The 15,205-nt window shown below is 40.2% G+C and overlaps 1 protein-coding gene and 1 long non-coding RNA gene across 19 annotated transcripts in view; one reads left to right on the forward strand and one right to left on the reverse strand.

The window, feature by feature from the left end:
• LOC139357089 (uncharacterized) overlaps window positions 1-15,205 on the forward strand; it is a 60,349-nt gene that overhangs the window by 13,024 nt on the left and 32,120 nt on the right. For both annotated transcript variants that reach the window (XR_011609706.1, XR_011609705.1), the window contains exons 2-3: window positions 9,880-10,112; window positions 12,745-12,904. This is a non-coding gene — a long non-coding RNA (uncharacterized lncRNA). The remainder of the gene's footprint in view (window positions 1-9,879; window positions 10,113-12,744; window positions 12,905-15,205) is intronic.
• The window catches only part of LOC105492641 (zinc finger RANBP2-type containing 3), a 294,136-nt gene that overhangs the window by 8,387 nt on the left and 270,544 nt on the right, over window positions 1-15,205 (reverse strand). For all 17 annotated transcript variants that reach the window (XM_071072653.1, XM_071072657.1, XM_071072652.1 and 14 more), the window contains 3 exons: window positions 10,483-10,584; window positions 8,883-9,025; window positions 268-378 (listed from right to left, as the gene is read on the reverse strand). In XM_071072653.1, the coding sequence (XP_070928754.1) occupies window positions 268-378; window positions 8,883-9,025; window positions 10,483-10,584 (356 nt within the window). The remainder of the gene's footprint in view (window positions 1-267; window positions 379-8,882; window positions 9,026-10,482; window positions 10,585-15,205) is intronic.

The raw sequence follows: 15,205 nt of genomic DNA on the forward strand, positions 1-15,205 counted from the left end.
TAACCTCAGGTCTCCTGGCATCTACCCCCAAGCCGTGGGGCAGGTTACTTAGTCCACCTGGTCTCAGTGTCCTTCCTCATCTTTAATGTTTAAAATGAGGACACCAGGTACCTCAACAGGTTGCTAGGACAACTGAAGAGCTACTATCTTGTGAAAGTTCTTTGTAACGTCTAAAGTGGTCACGCAAAGGTGAGACATTATTTTGAATATCAAAATGTAAAGAAGTGGAATTAGTACTACTATATACTAGTAGTAGAAAAACCTTACTTTGTGAAAGGATCCTGTGGCCTGGACTCCTTTGTGATCAGACGGACATGGCCCCCAGTATTCTTCACTTTATCCACTGAAGCTATGGCAACATCTTCTTTGGTTATGTATCTGAAACAATGATATGTTAAATAGATTCCCTCTATCTCATGAAAAAAAGTCTCTATTGCATGTTCACATTGTTCCTTGCAAAAGCAATAGAAGAAAAAGCAAGCACAATTCTATTCACTGTGCTAAAACTCAAGTTAGAAAATGGAATTTTTACCCTTTATCTTGGTGTTCATTATGTGAGAAATACATTTCTTTGTTCCAAATTAGTTGTCTCAGATTTCTTTTTCTAAGAAATCCAAGAGTCATTCAATATCCTTTGGACCAATTTTCATTTAGGGGAAAGAGGAGTGGGTGTGAGAATAAGAAATGATCAAATACACGCACAACTGACAGCCTTAAGGAAACTGCTTGGCAAGCTGTGCAGAAAATCTCTAACTGTATTTTACTTCCCTCTTGGTCATCCCTTCAAGGCTTCTCCAAATCACCTTAGTCAGTTATAATGGTGTATCAGTGTTTGGGTAAACTGAGTCTCTTTTCAGTTAACTGGGTTCAATCACATCTTCTGTAATCTGAAGGTTGTTTCCCTTATTATCAGCCCATATAGGGTTTATGGATTCTTCCACAGAAATAAAGCCACCCTTGACGTGGGATTCAGAACCTTATTACCCAACACTAACAATACCACACAATGGTTCAGGGACTAGAAGTAAAGATAAGTTATTCCGATTAAAGGTGATGGGGGAATTTAAGTTGGTGAAATGCAATTACCCAATTAATTCCTTCCAATTATATTAATTGGCCTACTTTCTCTGGTGGTTTACACCTATGATAGACTTTTTTGGAAATTAGTTTAAACATGAATTTCTTAATATTATTGAATGCTTCTTAATTAGGCAGCTTGACAATAAAATTAAAGTTCAATCAAAATGGAATTGTGCAATTGTAGGTAAAATTTTAGAAATTTGCTTTATGTTATTAGGATAGATTTAACAAACACGTTTCCTTTTTTAAATAAACTATTTTATTCATTTTTGATTAGGTGATATAAGCACATGGTTCTAAACTCAAAAGGCAAACAAGTGTGTTTATGGTGATGAATAATTTTCTCTCTCACTCCTTTCTTCCTTTTGCCCCTCCCCAAAAGTTACCTCTGTTGCCAGTTTTGTTTTTATTTTTTTTTGACTCAAAATGACCTTGAGTCATTTTGTTGCATGTCTTCTGGAAGCCATCACACTGAGAGAGCAGTAACTGGAGTCTGACTGACATCCCTGGGATGTGTACAATATGTCCCTCACCAATTAGACCAAAAGATCTTTTAGGAACTCTGGATATCATTAGAAAAATAGTGTATTTCCCTATCTCTCACAGACATGCGAATTCATCTTTGCAGAAAGGCTGATTAATTTAATTTATTTTACTTTGTTTTATTTTATTTTATTTTTTGAGACAGGGTCTCACTCTGCCGCCCAGGCTGGAGTGCAGTGACACTATCTTGGCTCATTGCAACCTCTGCCTTCTGGGTTTAAGCTATTCTCATGCCTCAGCCCCCCAGAGCTGGGATTACGGGCATGCACCACCATGCGAGGCCTGTCTCAGCCCGTCTCAGCCTCCCAAAGTGCTGGTATTACAGGTGTGAGCCACAGTGTCTGGCTCATTTTAGAAATAGTTTATTTTTGGCCTGGCATGGTGGCTCACACCTGTAATCCCAGCACTCTGGGAGGCCAAGGTGGGTGGGTCTCCTGAGGTCAGGAGTTTGAGACCAGCCTGGCCAACATATTAGTCTCTGCTAATAGTGATAAGTATCTCATCATAGATTTTAAAATTTGCATTCCTATTAAGAGTAATGGGGAATATCTTTTCACACATTCACATGGTGAAACCCTGTCTCTACTAAAAGTACAAAAATTAGCTGGGCATAGTGGTGTATGCCTGTAATCCCAGCTACACGGGAGGCTGAGGCAGGAGAACCACTTGACCCAGGAAGATGGAGGCTGCAGTGAGCTGAGATTGCGCCACTGCACTCCAGCCTGGGTGACAGAGAGAGACTCTGTCTCAAAATAAATAAATAAATAAATAAATAAATAAATAAATAGTTTATTTCTTTTCTGAGTATAGGTGTATACCTTTTATTTACTTATTTTTGCATTTCCATTGATACATCATTTACATGGCATAAAATTTACCGATTAAAAGTTTACAATTAAGTGCATTTTAGTATATTCACAAGGTTGTACAACCATCACCACTAATTCCAGAATATTTTCATCACTCCAAAAAGAAACCTGAGGCTGGGTGCAGTGGCTCACGTGTGTAATCCTGGCACTTTGAGAGGCCAAGGCGGGTGGATCATTTGAGGTCAGGAGTTCGAGACCAGAATGGCCAACATGGTAAAACCTTGTCTCAACTAAAAATACAAAAGTTAGCCGGGCATGGTGGTGTGCACCTGCAGTCCCAGCTACTCGGGAGGCAGGGGCAGGAGAATCACTTGAACCCCAGAGGCAGAGGTTGCAGTGAGCTGAGATCATGCCAGTGCACTCCAGCCTGCGCAATAGATTGAGACCCTGTCTCAAACAAAAACAAAAAATGAAACAAAAAGATACCCATACCCACTAGCACTCATTCTTCATTATACCTTTTATTTTTAGAAATAAATAATAGCATAGCATATATACTGATCTTCACCTTGCTCTTTTTACCAAAACATGCTTCTCAGAGATCTTTCCTTATTAGGATTCATAGTTTCCCTATTCTTTTTAATGGCTCCATGTTATTCCATTATATGGATAAACCATATATTTGACCAGTCTCTGATAAATGGACATTTAGGTTGTTTCCAGTCTTTGCTATCACAAACAATGCTGTAATAGATATCGTTATATATGATATTTTCTACACATTATGTATCTGTAGAATAAATCCCTGGAAATAGAATTCCTTGGTCAAAGGTCTTAGGTGTTTTAAATGTGGGTAGATTTTGACAACTGTCTTTCCTCTAAGGTTATACCAGTGTACGTGTCCACCAGCAACAAATAAGAGTATCTGTTTCTTCTCTTTCACTAGCACAATGTCATTTTTAAAGTCTCTGCTAATAGTGATAGGTATCTCATTGTAGATTTTAAAATTTGCATTCCTATTAAGAGTAAGGGGGAATATCTTTTTACATGTTTGCACTCTACTTGCATGTCTTTCTTAGAGCAAAAAGGAAATTAAGCCATCGTGCTCCAGTCTGGGCAGTAGTAGTAGTAGTTAAAGCACAGTAAATTGTTGTAGAGTTCTTTTACTTGCCCTTTTAGTTCTCAAACTTCCTCCTTCTCTGGCCCCACCTCCAACAATTTCTTCAACCATTTTATTCCCTTGGAAAATGCACTCGGGAAAGTATTTCTGTGAATTCTAAATGAACTCAAAAGCTTCCTAGCTTTAGGGGCAATGGGATATTAAGCCTTGCCTGAGGTATTATTATTCAATGTTTAAAAGCTTAAAAACCTAATTCAGTAACTTTAAAAGATGCTGAGAAATCTAGTCAGAGATTTAGAAACTAAAAATAACCTTTTGCTTTCCTACAAGAGGTTTAAGAATAAATTTTGGGAAACCACAAGAAACAGATGAACCAATTCCAAAAAAGGGAGCTGACAACTTTTCAAATGTAGTTGCAAGTTGCCAATACTTAATTTTCTGCTGAGGTTTGCGAGGAAGTTCACCAACTCCCAAAAGGATTATGGTAAATCCCAATTTTAGTAAATAGAGAAGGAAGGATGTTGTCTACTAAACAAATTCCTGGATAGGGACGGGAGTGGAAGATAGCAATTTTTGCAAGAAGAGTGTACGTCGCAAAGTGGCCCACATCAATGAACACAATCTTGGGCTCTGGATTTCTGACCTGCTTTGGAGCTCAGCTATAACTAGTGATTAAACAATTGGCATCCTAAACATGACAGGGCTCCAAGTGAATTAGGCCTGCCTCTGATAAATGGTACTGGTAACCATAACAATGGCTGGTAATCTTGGCTTCCATTCACATGTAAAAGTGAGATATTTAAAAGCTGACTGCAAGCTCTGAGCTTGGATGGGGCCTGCAAACTGGTGGACATCACTGGCGGATAATCTGGTTGGAGACCTAGCCATTGCATTTGGGGGAATGCCCAAAGTCAGTTAACTATAGGTCTTTTTTCAGAACCATTCAATACTTTTAAGAAAGAAATCCTCTAACCTCCTGTTTAGGAAGTAAAATGTCGCTGCTGTCAATCTGAAAGCTGCGCCAAAAAGAGGGTCTGGGGAGTTTCAGTTTTCAATCTAATACCTCACTCTTTACTGAGCCTGATGTTTCTAGGTCTGGAGACTCTCTGATTCAGTTTCTCTAGAAAATAAATTGATAGGACAGTGTCTAACTGGTCCTCATACAGACTGCCACTCAATGCTGCTATTCAACAGCATATTTCACATTTGCTTTCAGAGATACATGGTTATTCCAAATTACTGAGACTTACTTTGGGTTCTGCAGCAAGAATCAGAATGCTTCCTGATAGTATCTCCCTGCTGCAGGTACAGAGGTTTCATTTCATGATGTTGCTAAGTTGGTTTCCCTGGGGGCCTCTCTCTCTCTGCCTCTCTATAATCAGTCACCAAGTCTCTAGACATACCTCCTTAATAGCTCTCTTCATTCTCTTTCCTGATTCCCATTGTAATCACTTAATATAGGTCCTCATCATTTTTCTCCAGGTATACTAGAATAGTCTTTTAACTTGTGTAGCAGGCAGAATTTTAAGATACCCTCTAGGATTCCTGTCCCCAGGTTATTTAATCAATCATTAATTTAGATAATGCTATAAAAGGACTTTACAGATATAATTAGGTTACTAATCAGCTCACTTTAAGATAGGGAGATTACTGAGCGGGCCCAATGTAATCACTTGAACCCTTAAAAGCAGAAGAGGAAGGCAGAGAGATTCCAAGGAGAAATATGTAGAGGTCCACGTGCTAGGACCACAGAGAGGGCTCTAGTAGCTGACAGTCCAGCTGACAGCCAGGAATAAACAGGAACCTCAGATCTACAACTGCAAGGAACTGAGTTCTGCCAACAATCTTAGTGAGCTTGGAGGTGAATTCTTTTCCAAGCTTATCAACTAGAGCCCAGCCAGCCAACACTTTGATTTCTGCCTTGTAAAATCCAGAGCATTACTAGAAAACTAGTAACAGCCAACTTGGACTTCTTACTTATAGAAGGGTGAGATAATAAATGTGTGTTGTTTTAAGCTGCTAAATTTGTGGTAATTTGTTATGGCAGCGATAGAAAAATGTAACTTATCTCCCCACTTTGAGTCTTGCCCTTTTTGATCTAATCTCCCAACTGCTGCTAGAGCTAAAAAATACAATGTATTTTTACATTTAGAATACTGCTGTATTCTAAAAACTACAAATCTGATTAATCTGCTGCTTGTTAACACAAGTTATATTCTTAATATATTATCTATATATAATTTTATAAATAACATGGTGTGTCTGACTTTGGTTTTATGAATTGACTTTTGCTTTTAAATCTGATCAGTCACCTTTCTCAGTTGGTACTTTAAGTGGTCATCCATGTCCAATGGAGAAGAAATAATAGGGCATATCTAGAAATAGCTAGAAATTCAGTTATGAAGAGAATTATGATCATGTGAGAAAGAGAAGGTCAACAAAGACTGGTTACAAAAATGAGAAAGATTGAGAGGACTGGAAGTATTGAGAAAAATAAAATAGGCATTGTGCTTTTTGATATATGTGTGTGTGTATGTGTGCACTTATGTGTAAGCATGTGTGTGTGTGTATATATATATATAAAAATATGTAACACATATATTTTAAATGTATTTTTATAGAAAATGGCACATGCCCATGGGAAAAAAAATCAACCGTTACAGAAGAGTTCAGGCCAAGAGTCCAAAACTGGCAACTTATAGATAAATTCAATTAGTCAAAGGGCTTTACTGTACTCATACAGTATCAATTTACTATACTCATACAGCATTTTAAATTTATTTATTCATTTTGAGACAGGGTCTTGCTCTATCACCCAGGCTGGAGTGCAGTGGCATGATCACAGCTCATCGCAGCCTTGACCTCCTGGGCTCAGGTGATCCTCCTGTCTCAGCCTCCCGAATGGCTGGGACTGCAGGCGTGACCCACCATACCTGGCTCTTTTTTGGGTTTTTGTGGAGATAGAGTCTCGCTATGTTAACCAGTCTGGTCTCAAGCTCTTGGCCTCAAGTGATCTTTCCACCTTGGCTTTCCAAAGTGCTAGGATTACAGGTGTGAGCCACCATGGCTAGCCAGTATTTTTAAATTTCATTAATTTAATTTAATTTTAATTTAATTTTTGTTTTATTTTATTTCTGAGACAGGGTCTCATTCTGTCTCCCAGGCTGAAGTGCAGTGGCGCAATCATGGGTCACTGCAGCCTCGACCTCCAGGGGATCAGGTGATCCTCCCGCCTCAGTCTCCAAAGTAGCTAGGACTACAGGCATGCACCACCATGCCTGGCTAATTTATCTGTTTTTCGTAGAGATGGGGTTTTGCCATGTTGCCCAGAGGCTGGTCTTGAACTCCGGGCTCAAGAAATCTGTCCTCCTTGGCCTCCCAAAGTGCTGGAATTATAGGCATGAGCCACCATGCCCAGCCCAATATTTTATTTTTAAATCTGAATTTGAATGACTTCATGGGTTCCAAATCTGCCTGTTTGACATAGTCTCAGCCCATCTCATCCTTTTCTAGTTTTATAACTGACCTCATTCATTGATTTGTGATTCTTGTTTTGTTTTTAGTCAAATGAGTTTGTAATCTTGGCATAAAGTATAAAGTCCCTACTACCTCCACAAATCCTCAAGTTTTATGCCCTAGAGCAAGATTTCTCAACAGTGGTAATATAGACATTTTGAAATGGATAATTCTGTTTTGGGGGGTGCAATCCTGTTCACTGTAGGATTCTCAGCAGCATCCTGGATCTCTACCCACTAGATACTCCCTAGTCACATCCCTTACTTGAGACAATTTAAAATGTCTCCAGACACTACCACCCTAGGGGACCAAATTGCTCCCAATTGAAAACCACTGTCCAAGAGAAACCCGTGATAAATTTCTAAGGTATCCTTCTAGACAATTTCTATGTCAGTAATAGCAAGTTGTGCAAATAGTAAAGTTTGTGTCTCCATCCTTTTTTTTTAATAATTTATATCTACCTTTAACAATTTATCATAAGTATTATTCCTTGTTCTTACAAACAAATAAATGTGCTATATGCCATACTTTGAAACAGTGGAAAAGATTTTCACTATATGGAACTATCATAATTTATTTAAATCAACCATGTTCTCGGTCCCTTGCTCCCCCCACAAACCCCTGGATTTTTTTTCACCTGTGTGCATGGAAAAAGCTAGAGAAAGGAAACCTCTCTGACAAACTGATGAAATACAAGGATGAAGAGAGATTACCGGTGTATGGAGGCAGCAAGAGTTAAAGGGCTTTCTCTGCCAATGCTGCCGTTTGCTTTGTTGCTTTGCAATTTCTTTGTTTTGTTTTGTTTTGTTTGAGACAGGGTCTCACTCTGTTGCCCAGGCTGGAGTGCAGTGGTACAATCTCAGTTCACTGCAGCCTCAACCTCCCAGGTTCAAGTGATCCTCCCACCTCAGCCTCCTGAGTAGCCAGAACTATAGGAGTGTGCCACCTGGCTAATTTTTATTTTTTTATAGAGACAGGGTCTCCCTATGTTTCCTAGGCTGATCACTGAACTCCTGGGCTCATGCAATCTACCCACCCTGGCCTCTCAAAGTGTTGGGATTACAGGCATGAGCCACGGCACCCAGCCTGCAATCTCTTTCAAAAGCAAGGACTGGGCTACAAAACAGCAGACCACTTTTCCTGATAATCCTTGCTTCATGCTAAGAAAAGAGTTTACAAAGAACGGGGATTTGAGATCACACACGGAGAGACTTGAGTTGATAAAGATGATTGTGATGGCAAGGAAGGAAATCAAATGTACAGAGATTAGAAAGGAACCTGTAATGATAAGGGCAAAACAGTCACAAATATCTGACAGTCAACCTTTCCTTTTATTTCATTTCTAATCATGGACCTGATTATAGTTATCTTCCATTACTTGGGTGGTGATGCATTCAAACAGAACCAGCTCCCTTGCTGCACAGCATCATACTCCCCCACAGCGGGGCCAAGCAGATGGGGTCCAGAGGCATGCTCTGATGTTCTAAGAGTAAAATGTATTCCTGTTGCTAATAAGTGTCCCAGGCTTGGCAGGTCATAGGTTGCACCATCCTGTGACTCTGGTCTTTTTGTTGATGAATGGGACTCATGGAGAGTAAGATCTGGACAACCTGATCTCTTTTAGCAGATTTTATCAAATTCACTAAACATATAATTATGTCATTATGAAATAATATGGCTGTGATTTTATGCATAATTTTCTCATAACTCATCAGGATTTCATTAATAGTTCCAAAAGATGCCTCAGACCCTCCTGTAGAAAGAACCATGAAAAGTAATATAATACAAAATTTAAAAAAAAAGACAACTCATACCTTTTGGTGCAATTTTGTTTGGTTTGTTGCTTTGTGATCTCTTCCAAAGCAAGAATTGGGCTACAGAATAGCTGTCCACTTTTCCTGATTATTCTTTGCTTCATGGCAGTTAGACTACTCCATTCTCGAACAAATCTCAAAATCTGGCAGAAAATGAGATAATAAAAAGAGTTAACAGCTCACAGTCATCTTCCTTTGAAAGTGAGCCTATTTATAACATCAGAAAACTGCTATTTTGTTATGTCCCCCAAATAGGCTTTTGAGTTCCACAACCTAATGCTTTCTTCAATCTGACGCAATTTTCATATCTTTATTGTGAACTACCTACGGCATTCTCAAGAGATACTTTTTTTTTTCTTTTTGATAAGGTCTTGCTCTGTTGCCCAGGCTGGAGTGCAGTGGCATGATCACGGCTCACTGCAGCCTTGACCTCCAGCAGTCCTCCTGCTGCCTTAGTTTCCTAAGTAGCTGGGACTACAGGCACATGCCATCACACCTGGCTAGTTTTTCTATTTTCTGTAGAGACAGGGTCTCACTATGTTGCCCAGGCTGCTCTTAAACTCCTGGGCCCAAGTGATCCTCCTACCTCACCCTCCTTAAGTGTTGGCATTACAGCAGTGAGCCATCACACCCAGCCAAGAGATCTTTTTCAATCCAAAGCTTCTCTAAAGGCATGTTTCAGGACATGCAGTGTATGCCCTTAACACACATAGATCAACAGTGATAATATGCTTATTGAGACCAAAAAAAGGTCTGGAAGTACATATCCCAGCTGGGGTCAAGGCAAAACTAGGTGACAGAATGATAGTGCAACATCTGAGAATTGCTTTGTAAATGATGCCTAAGTTTTCACAGGAAAAGAAAATCAATAAATCTGGGACATTTTTAGTAGGGTTACCAGTCAAGTATATATAACTGGCTATTTTTTGGGACTCTGAGAATCAGGATTAGATTATTCCAAATAAATAGCTTACTGTTCCCTTTTCATTTAAAACAGGTATAGCTGACCTATGGGCAATGCTTCATTTCCACTCAAATGGTAAAAAAAATAATCACCATTTTCTTGTAAAAATGGCACACAGCATGCTGGGTTAGCCCCTGCGCATGATGACCCTTCTTGGCAGTGAAGGAAAATCAACCACAGATGAGTGTTAAGACCTCCCTGGCAGGAACTTGGCCTGGAGCTGCATGCTGGTGTTTCTGCTAATGAATCAAGAATCACCCAATAAGGTATTATCTCTGCTCTTGGAATTTGTCATTGTTAGAACTTAACCTTAGTAGAAAAAATGTGATTCTAGCAGATACAAATATCACAGTTGCTAATCCTGTGAATGAGAAATTAAATAATGTGAGGATGATTCTATCCACAGAAACAGCAACTGTAGGTGTGATCATTTGCCAAGGAAACAGATTTCACATATATTCTTAGCACCGGGTAATTAATAGGCACCACCTAGACTGAAGAAAATGCAACCAGTGATTTGACTCTATAATATGACACAAAGTGCTTTTTTAAACTTAAACTCAAAATGATCATTAAAATTATTAAAACAAGTTTATTTAAAGTAAATAAAGCCATTTTATTTAAAACTATTCTTACCAGTGAGCGATTTTGTTTCAGCTGAAAGCTTGCTGGTAAATCTTCCCAAAGGTCTAATTTTATATCCAAAGGAATGAAATTACAGCTCATCTGTTTTCCACCCTGATGATAGATTAGGAAGACACTAACAATCCATTTTTGTATAGGCACTAGAAACTATTTTAAATGAAAATAATTATATTTTGACGCAATATGCCTAGTCTCCTAAAAGAAAAACTGAGGTGACACATTCTAGACAAGGGTCCACCAAAATGGCTCCTCTGGAGAAACTGTGAGCCAAGAAGGGGAGGCAGGCTCTCTACCACACTGGGTGCTTCCACTGCCCATGCCTACCCCGAGGTTATTGCCTTCAGCCTGGAATGCTTTGTTTACTGCTGTGTCATACTCTTTTCTATTGACTAATCTTGGAAATACGTATCAAAACAATAAAATTATACACTGCAAATTAACATAGAAGAATATTATATCCTTGAAGTTAACAGTAGCACAACCATTCCCAAATTTGCAAATAAACTTCTTTATACTCACTGACAACATAAGTACCACGTCAAAGAAGGGTATCAAGGAATAGTCTGAATAACCTTCACCAAATGATAAGTCTGTCCATTGTTACAGGAACAAGGAAGTAAAGAGAAGGCAGAAAGATCAATTCTAGAGAAGTTACTTAAAAATTTGCTCCCCCAAAGCAATGTCACAGTATCAGTCAATGAGGACTGTCTGCCAATAGTACCACCTGGAGAGTAAGTGGAACTGCATTTAGGTCCCAACCATCGGTGCACAACATCCTGAAATCTTTTTTTTCCCTTTTTTTTTTTTGAGACAAGGTATCACTCTGTCACCCAGGCTGGAGTGCAACAGCGTGATCTCGGCTCACTGCAGCCTCAACCTCCTGGGCCCATGTGATCCTCCCACCTCAGCCTCCCAAGTAGCTGGAATTACAGGCACAAATTCCACCACACCTGACTAATTTTTTTCTATTTTTTGTAGAGACAGGGTTTCACCATGTTGCCCAGGCTGCTGGGCTCATGTGATCCTAACACCTTGAACTCCTGGGCTCAAGTGATTCTTCCACCTCAGCCTTCCAAAGTGCTAGGATTACAGGAATGAGCCACCATGCCCAGCCTCTGAAATCTTAAGGGTACAAAGTAACCACATACAGCGGTGCAGTAGAGGTATTTCCTTTATAAATGGGAAGAATCTCTCATACGAAAATCTACTTTATCAATAGTTGAACTCATATTCTCTCAGTTAAAAAAAAAAAAAAGTTACAGCTCCCACAATTACTTTAGAGAAAAACATACAAAAAGTATGCACTGATTAAAAATTTTGAGGCCAGGTGCAGTGGCTCACGCCTGTAATCCCAGCACTTTGGGAGGCCAAGGCGGGAGGATCACAAGGTCAGGAGCACGAAATGAGCCTGACCAACATGGTGAAACCCTGTCTCTACAAAAAATACAAAAATTAGCTGGGCGTGGTGGCACGTGCCTGTAATCCCAGCTACTCTGGAGGCTGAGGCAGGAGAACTGCTTGAACCCCGGAGGCAGAGGTTGCAGTGAGTCGAGATCCCGCCACTGCACTCCAGCCTGGGCAGCAGAGAGAGACTCCATCTCAGAAAAAAAAAAAAAAAATTGGTATGTAATTCTAAACCCTGATATAGACATGGGATTCTGGCTGAAATGAACAGTTCTAATACGACACAGGATGCTAAATGTCTGTTACTACTCTTCCTTTAAAGGGGTATCCTTTTAGGCCGTGAACTAGGAATTATTTTATTTTATTTTTATTTTTTTAGACAGAGTCTCACTCTGTTGCCCAGGCTGGAGTGCAGTGGCACAATCTTGGCTCACTGCAACCTGTACCTCCCGGGTTCAAGTGATTCTCCTGCCTCAGCCTCCCAAGTAGCTGGGATTACGGGTGCCTGCCATCACGCCCGGCTGATTTTTGTATTTTTAGTAGAGTCGGGGTTTCACCATATTGGTCAGGCTGGTCGCAAATTCCTCACCTCAGGTGATCCGCCTGCCTCGGCCTCCCAAAGAGTTGGGATTACACGCATGAGCCACTGTGCCCAGCCTTACTTCAGCTCTTTTAAGGTGAAAAGGAAAGCTTTCATTTCAGCTCTACTCTGGTTGTGAAAAGATATGTCAACAATTCATCTGCTCAGTGTCTTGTGTTTGGAAAATTATTTGGGTGATAACATTTTATGGTAAAGAGACATGTAAGTATTTAGAACAGTCATAAAACTATATTTGATACCATTAACAGAAATGTCAAGAAGAAGCAGGCTACTAGGCTGGCGGCAGAGCCTGAATACGGGTCAGCGAGGTGGTCGCTGTGGTTTGGTTTGGCAGCAGGTGCATTATACCCTCTATCAGGAGCCTGCAGTTCTCTGTCTGCACCCCAACAGGGATACAACACTGATCAGGTAATCCAAGAGGCAGAGCTTTCACTGTATAGAGTTAAAAAAGATTAAAGAATTTAAGAGCTTCTGGATTTCTGTGGTATGCTCTGCCTGGTGTTTGTCCTTTGGTTTTGTCTACCTTCAAGCCCCTCTTGGGACCATTTCTCTGTCCCTCTCCTGTGATGGTCTGAGAAAGAAGCATGGCCTAAAGCTCTCCCAACATGGGGGATGAGGGTGGCTCAGGCACTTAAACCTGCCTCAAGATGAATAAAGGAGTCACTGGTGCTCCCTGTAGCCTGGTTCACCATGTCAGAGGCTCCACATGGTAGATCAGGCTCCACACCTGTAAGAGGAGAATTGATTACTGCCTGGCTTGGTTCTTGGTGTCTCTCTCTCAGTTATTGTCCTATGCTAGAGGCTGCTTGGGGATGCTGGTATTCATGATCCTAGCCATCTCCTCCTAAGAGAAGATTATTACATGGTACACTATCTATCTATATCTATATTTGGTTTAGTAGAAAACCTGTAACGGAAAGTTTGGTCATCTCCAACATATTATCTTTTAAACATCGATATAATGGACCATGAGTTTTAAAAGTTTCAAATACTATCTTATTATACTTATAAAGATTAGAAATTTAAAACTTTAGGCCGGGTGCAGTGGCTCACATTTGTAATCCCAGCACTTTGGGAGGCCGAGGCAGGCAGATCACGAGGTCGGGAGTTCAAGACCAGCCTGGACAACACAGTGGAACCCTGTCTCTACTAAAAATAGAAAAATTAGCTGGGTGTGGTGGTGGGCGCTGCAATCCCAGCTACTCGGGAGGCTGAGGCAGGAGAATCGCTTGAACCTGGGAGGCGGAGGTTACAGTGAACCGAGATTGTGCCACTGCACTCCAACCTGGGTGACAGAGCTAGACTCCGTCTCAAAAAAAAAAAAAAAGAAATTTAAAATTTTAGACCAAATAAAAGTATTAATAATCTATCCAGGCCATAGATTCTCACTTTCAGAAAGTCGTGTTTTCATACCAATAGCAAGATACTGTTTGCCTTTTCCACTCTCATTCTTTCACAAACGTATGGTGACTTTTTCCAGTGGCTACATGAAATGCTGTCTCAACAAACTAACACAGAGACAGATACCGGAATCCCACTGTTTTCCATTAAGACTTTAGAGAAAATTGCTCAACATGTAAAACAATGACAATCTTCTCACTAAATATTTTTTTGACTTGGAAAATATAATTATTTTAAATAAAAAAAGTTATTTATATAAATATATAATGGGTTTATTTATCTTAAAATATGCATTTCCTCACTTAAAAATAATTGTTGGCCAAGCATGGTGGCTCACGCCTGTAATCCTAGCACCTTTAGGAGGCTGAGGTGGAAGACTGTTTGAACCCAGGAGTTTGAGACCAGTCTGGGCAACACAGCAAGACATTCTGTCTCAAAAAAAAAAAAAAAAAAAAAAAAGGGCCCTTTCTCTCTAAAAAAAAAAAACAACCAAACAAAAAAATGGCCAGGTGTGGTGGCTCACACCTGTAATCCCAGCACTTTGGGAGTCTGAGGTGGGCGGATCACAAGGTCAGGAGTTCGAGACCAGCCTAGCCAATATGGTGAAACCTCATCTCTACTAAAAATACAAAAATTAGCCAGGTGTGGTGGCAGGTGCCTGCAGTCTCAGCTACCTGGAGGCTGAGGCAGGAGAATCATTTGAACCCAGGAGGTGGAGGTTGCAGTGAGCTGAGATGGTGCCACTGCACTCCAGCCTGGGCAACAGGGTGAGAAAAAAAAAAAAATAGAAAAATGTAATTGTTAATTATTCACATTTAAGTGAATAAATGAAAAAAATTTTTTTTTTTTTTGAGACAGAGTGTCATTTTGCCGCCCAGGCTGGAGTGCAGTGGCACGATCTTGGCTCACTGCAACCTGTACCTTCCATGTTTACACGATTCTCCTGCCTCAGCCTCCCGAGTAGCTGGGATTAAAGACACTCGCTACCACACCCAGCTAATTTTCGTATTTTTAGTAGAGAGGGGTTTCGCCATGTTGGCCAGGCTGATCTCAAACTCCTGACCTCAGGTGATCCACCCACCTCAGCCTCTCCAAGTGCTGGGATTACAGGCGTGAGCCACCACACCCGACCATAAATGAATATTTTTGAGAAGCTCCATTTTAATTTCAAATATAGTAGACATCAATAGATATAACCTATATAAACAAAAGGTCTTTGGGGTTCTCAATAAATTTTAGGAGTGCAAAGAGGTCCTGAGTCTAAAAAGTTTGGGTACTACTAAGCTAGCCTATGGCAGGAATCAGCAA

Source organism: Macaca nemestrina, chromosome 11 (genome assembly GCF_043159975.1).
Source record: "Macaca nemestrina isolate mMacNem1 chromosome 11, mMacNem.hap1, whole genome shotgun sequence".
Classification (NCBI taxonomy): Eukaryota; Metazoa; Chordata; class Mammalia; order Primates; family Cercopithecidae; genus Macaca; species Macaca nemestrina.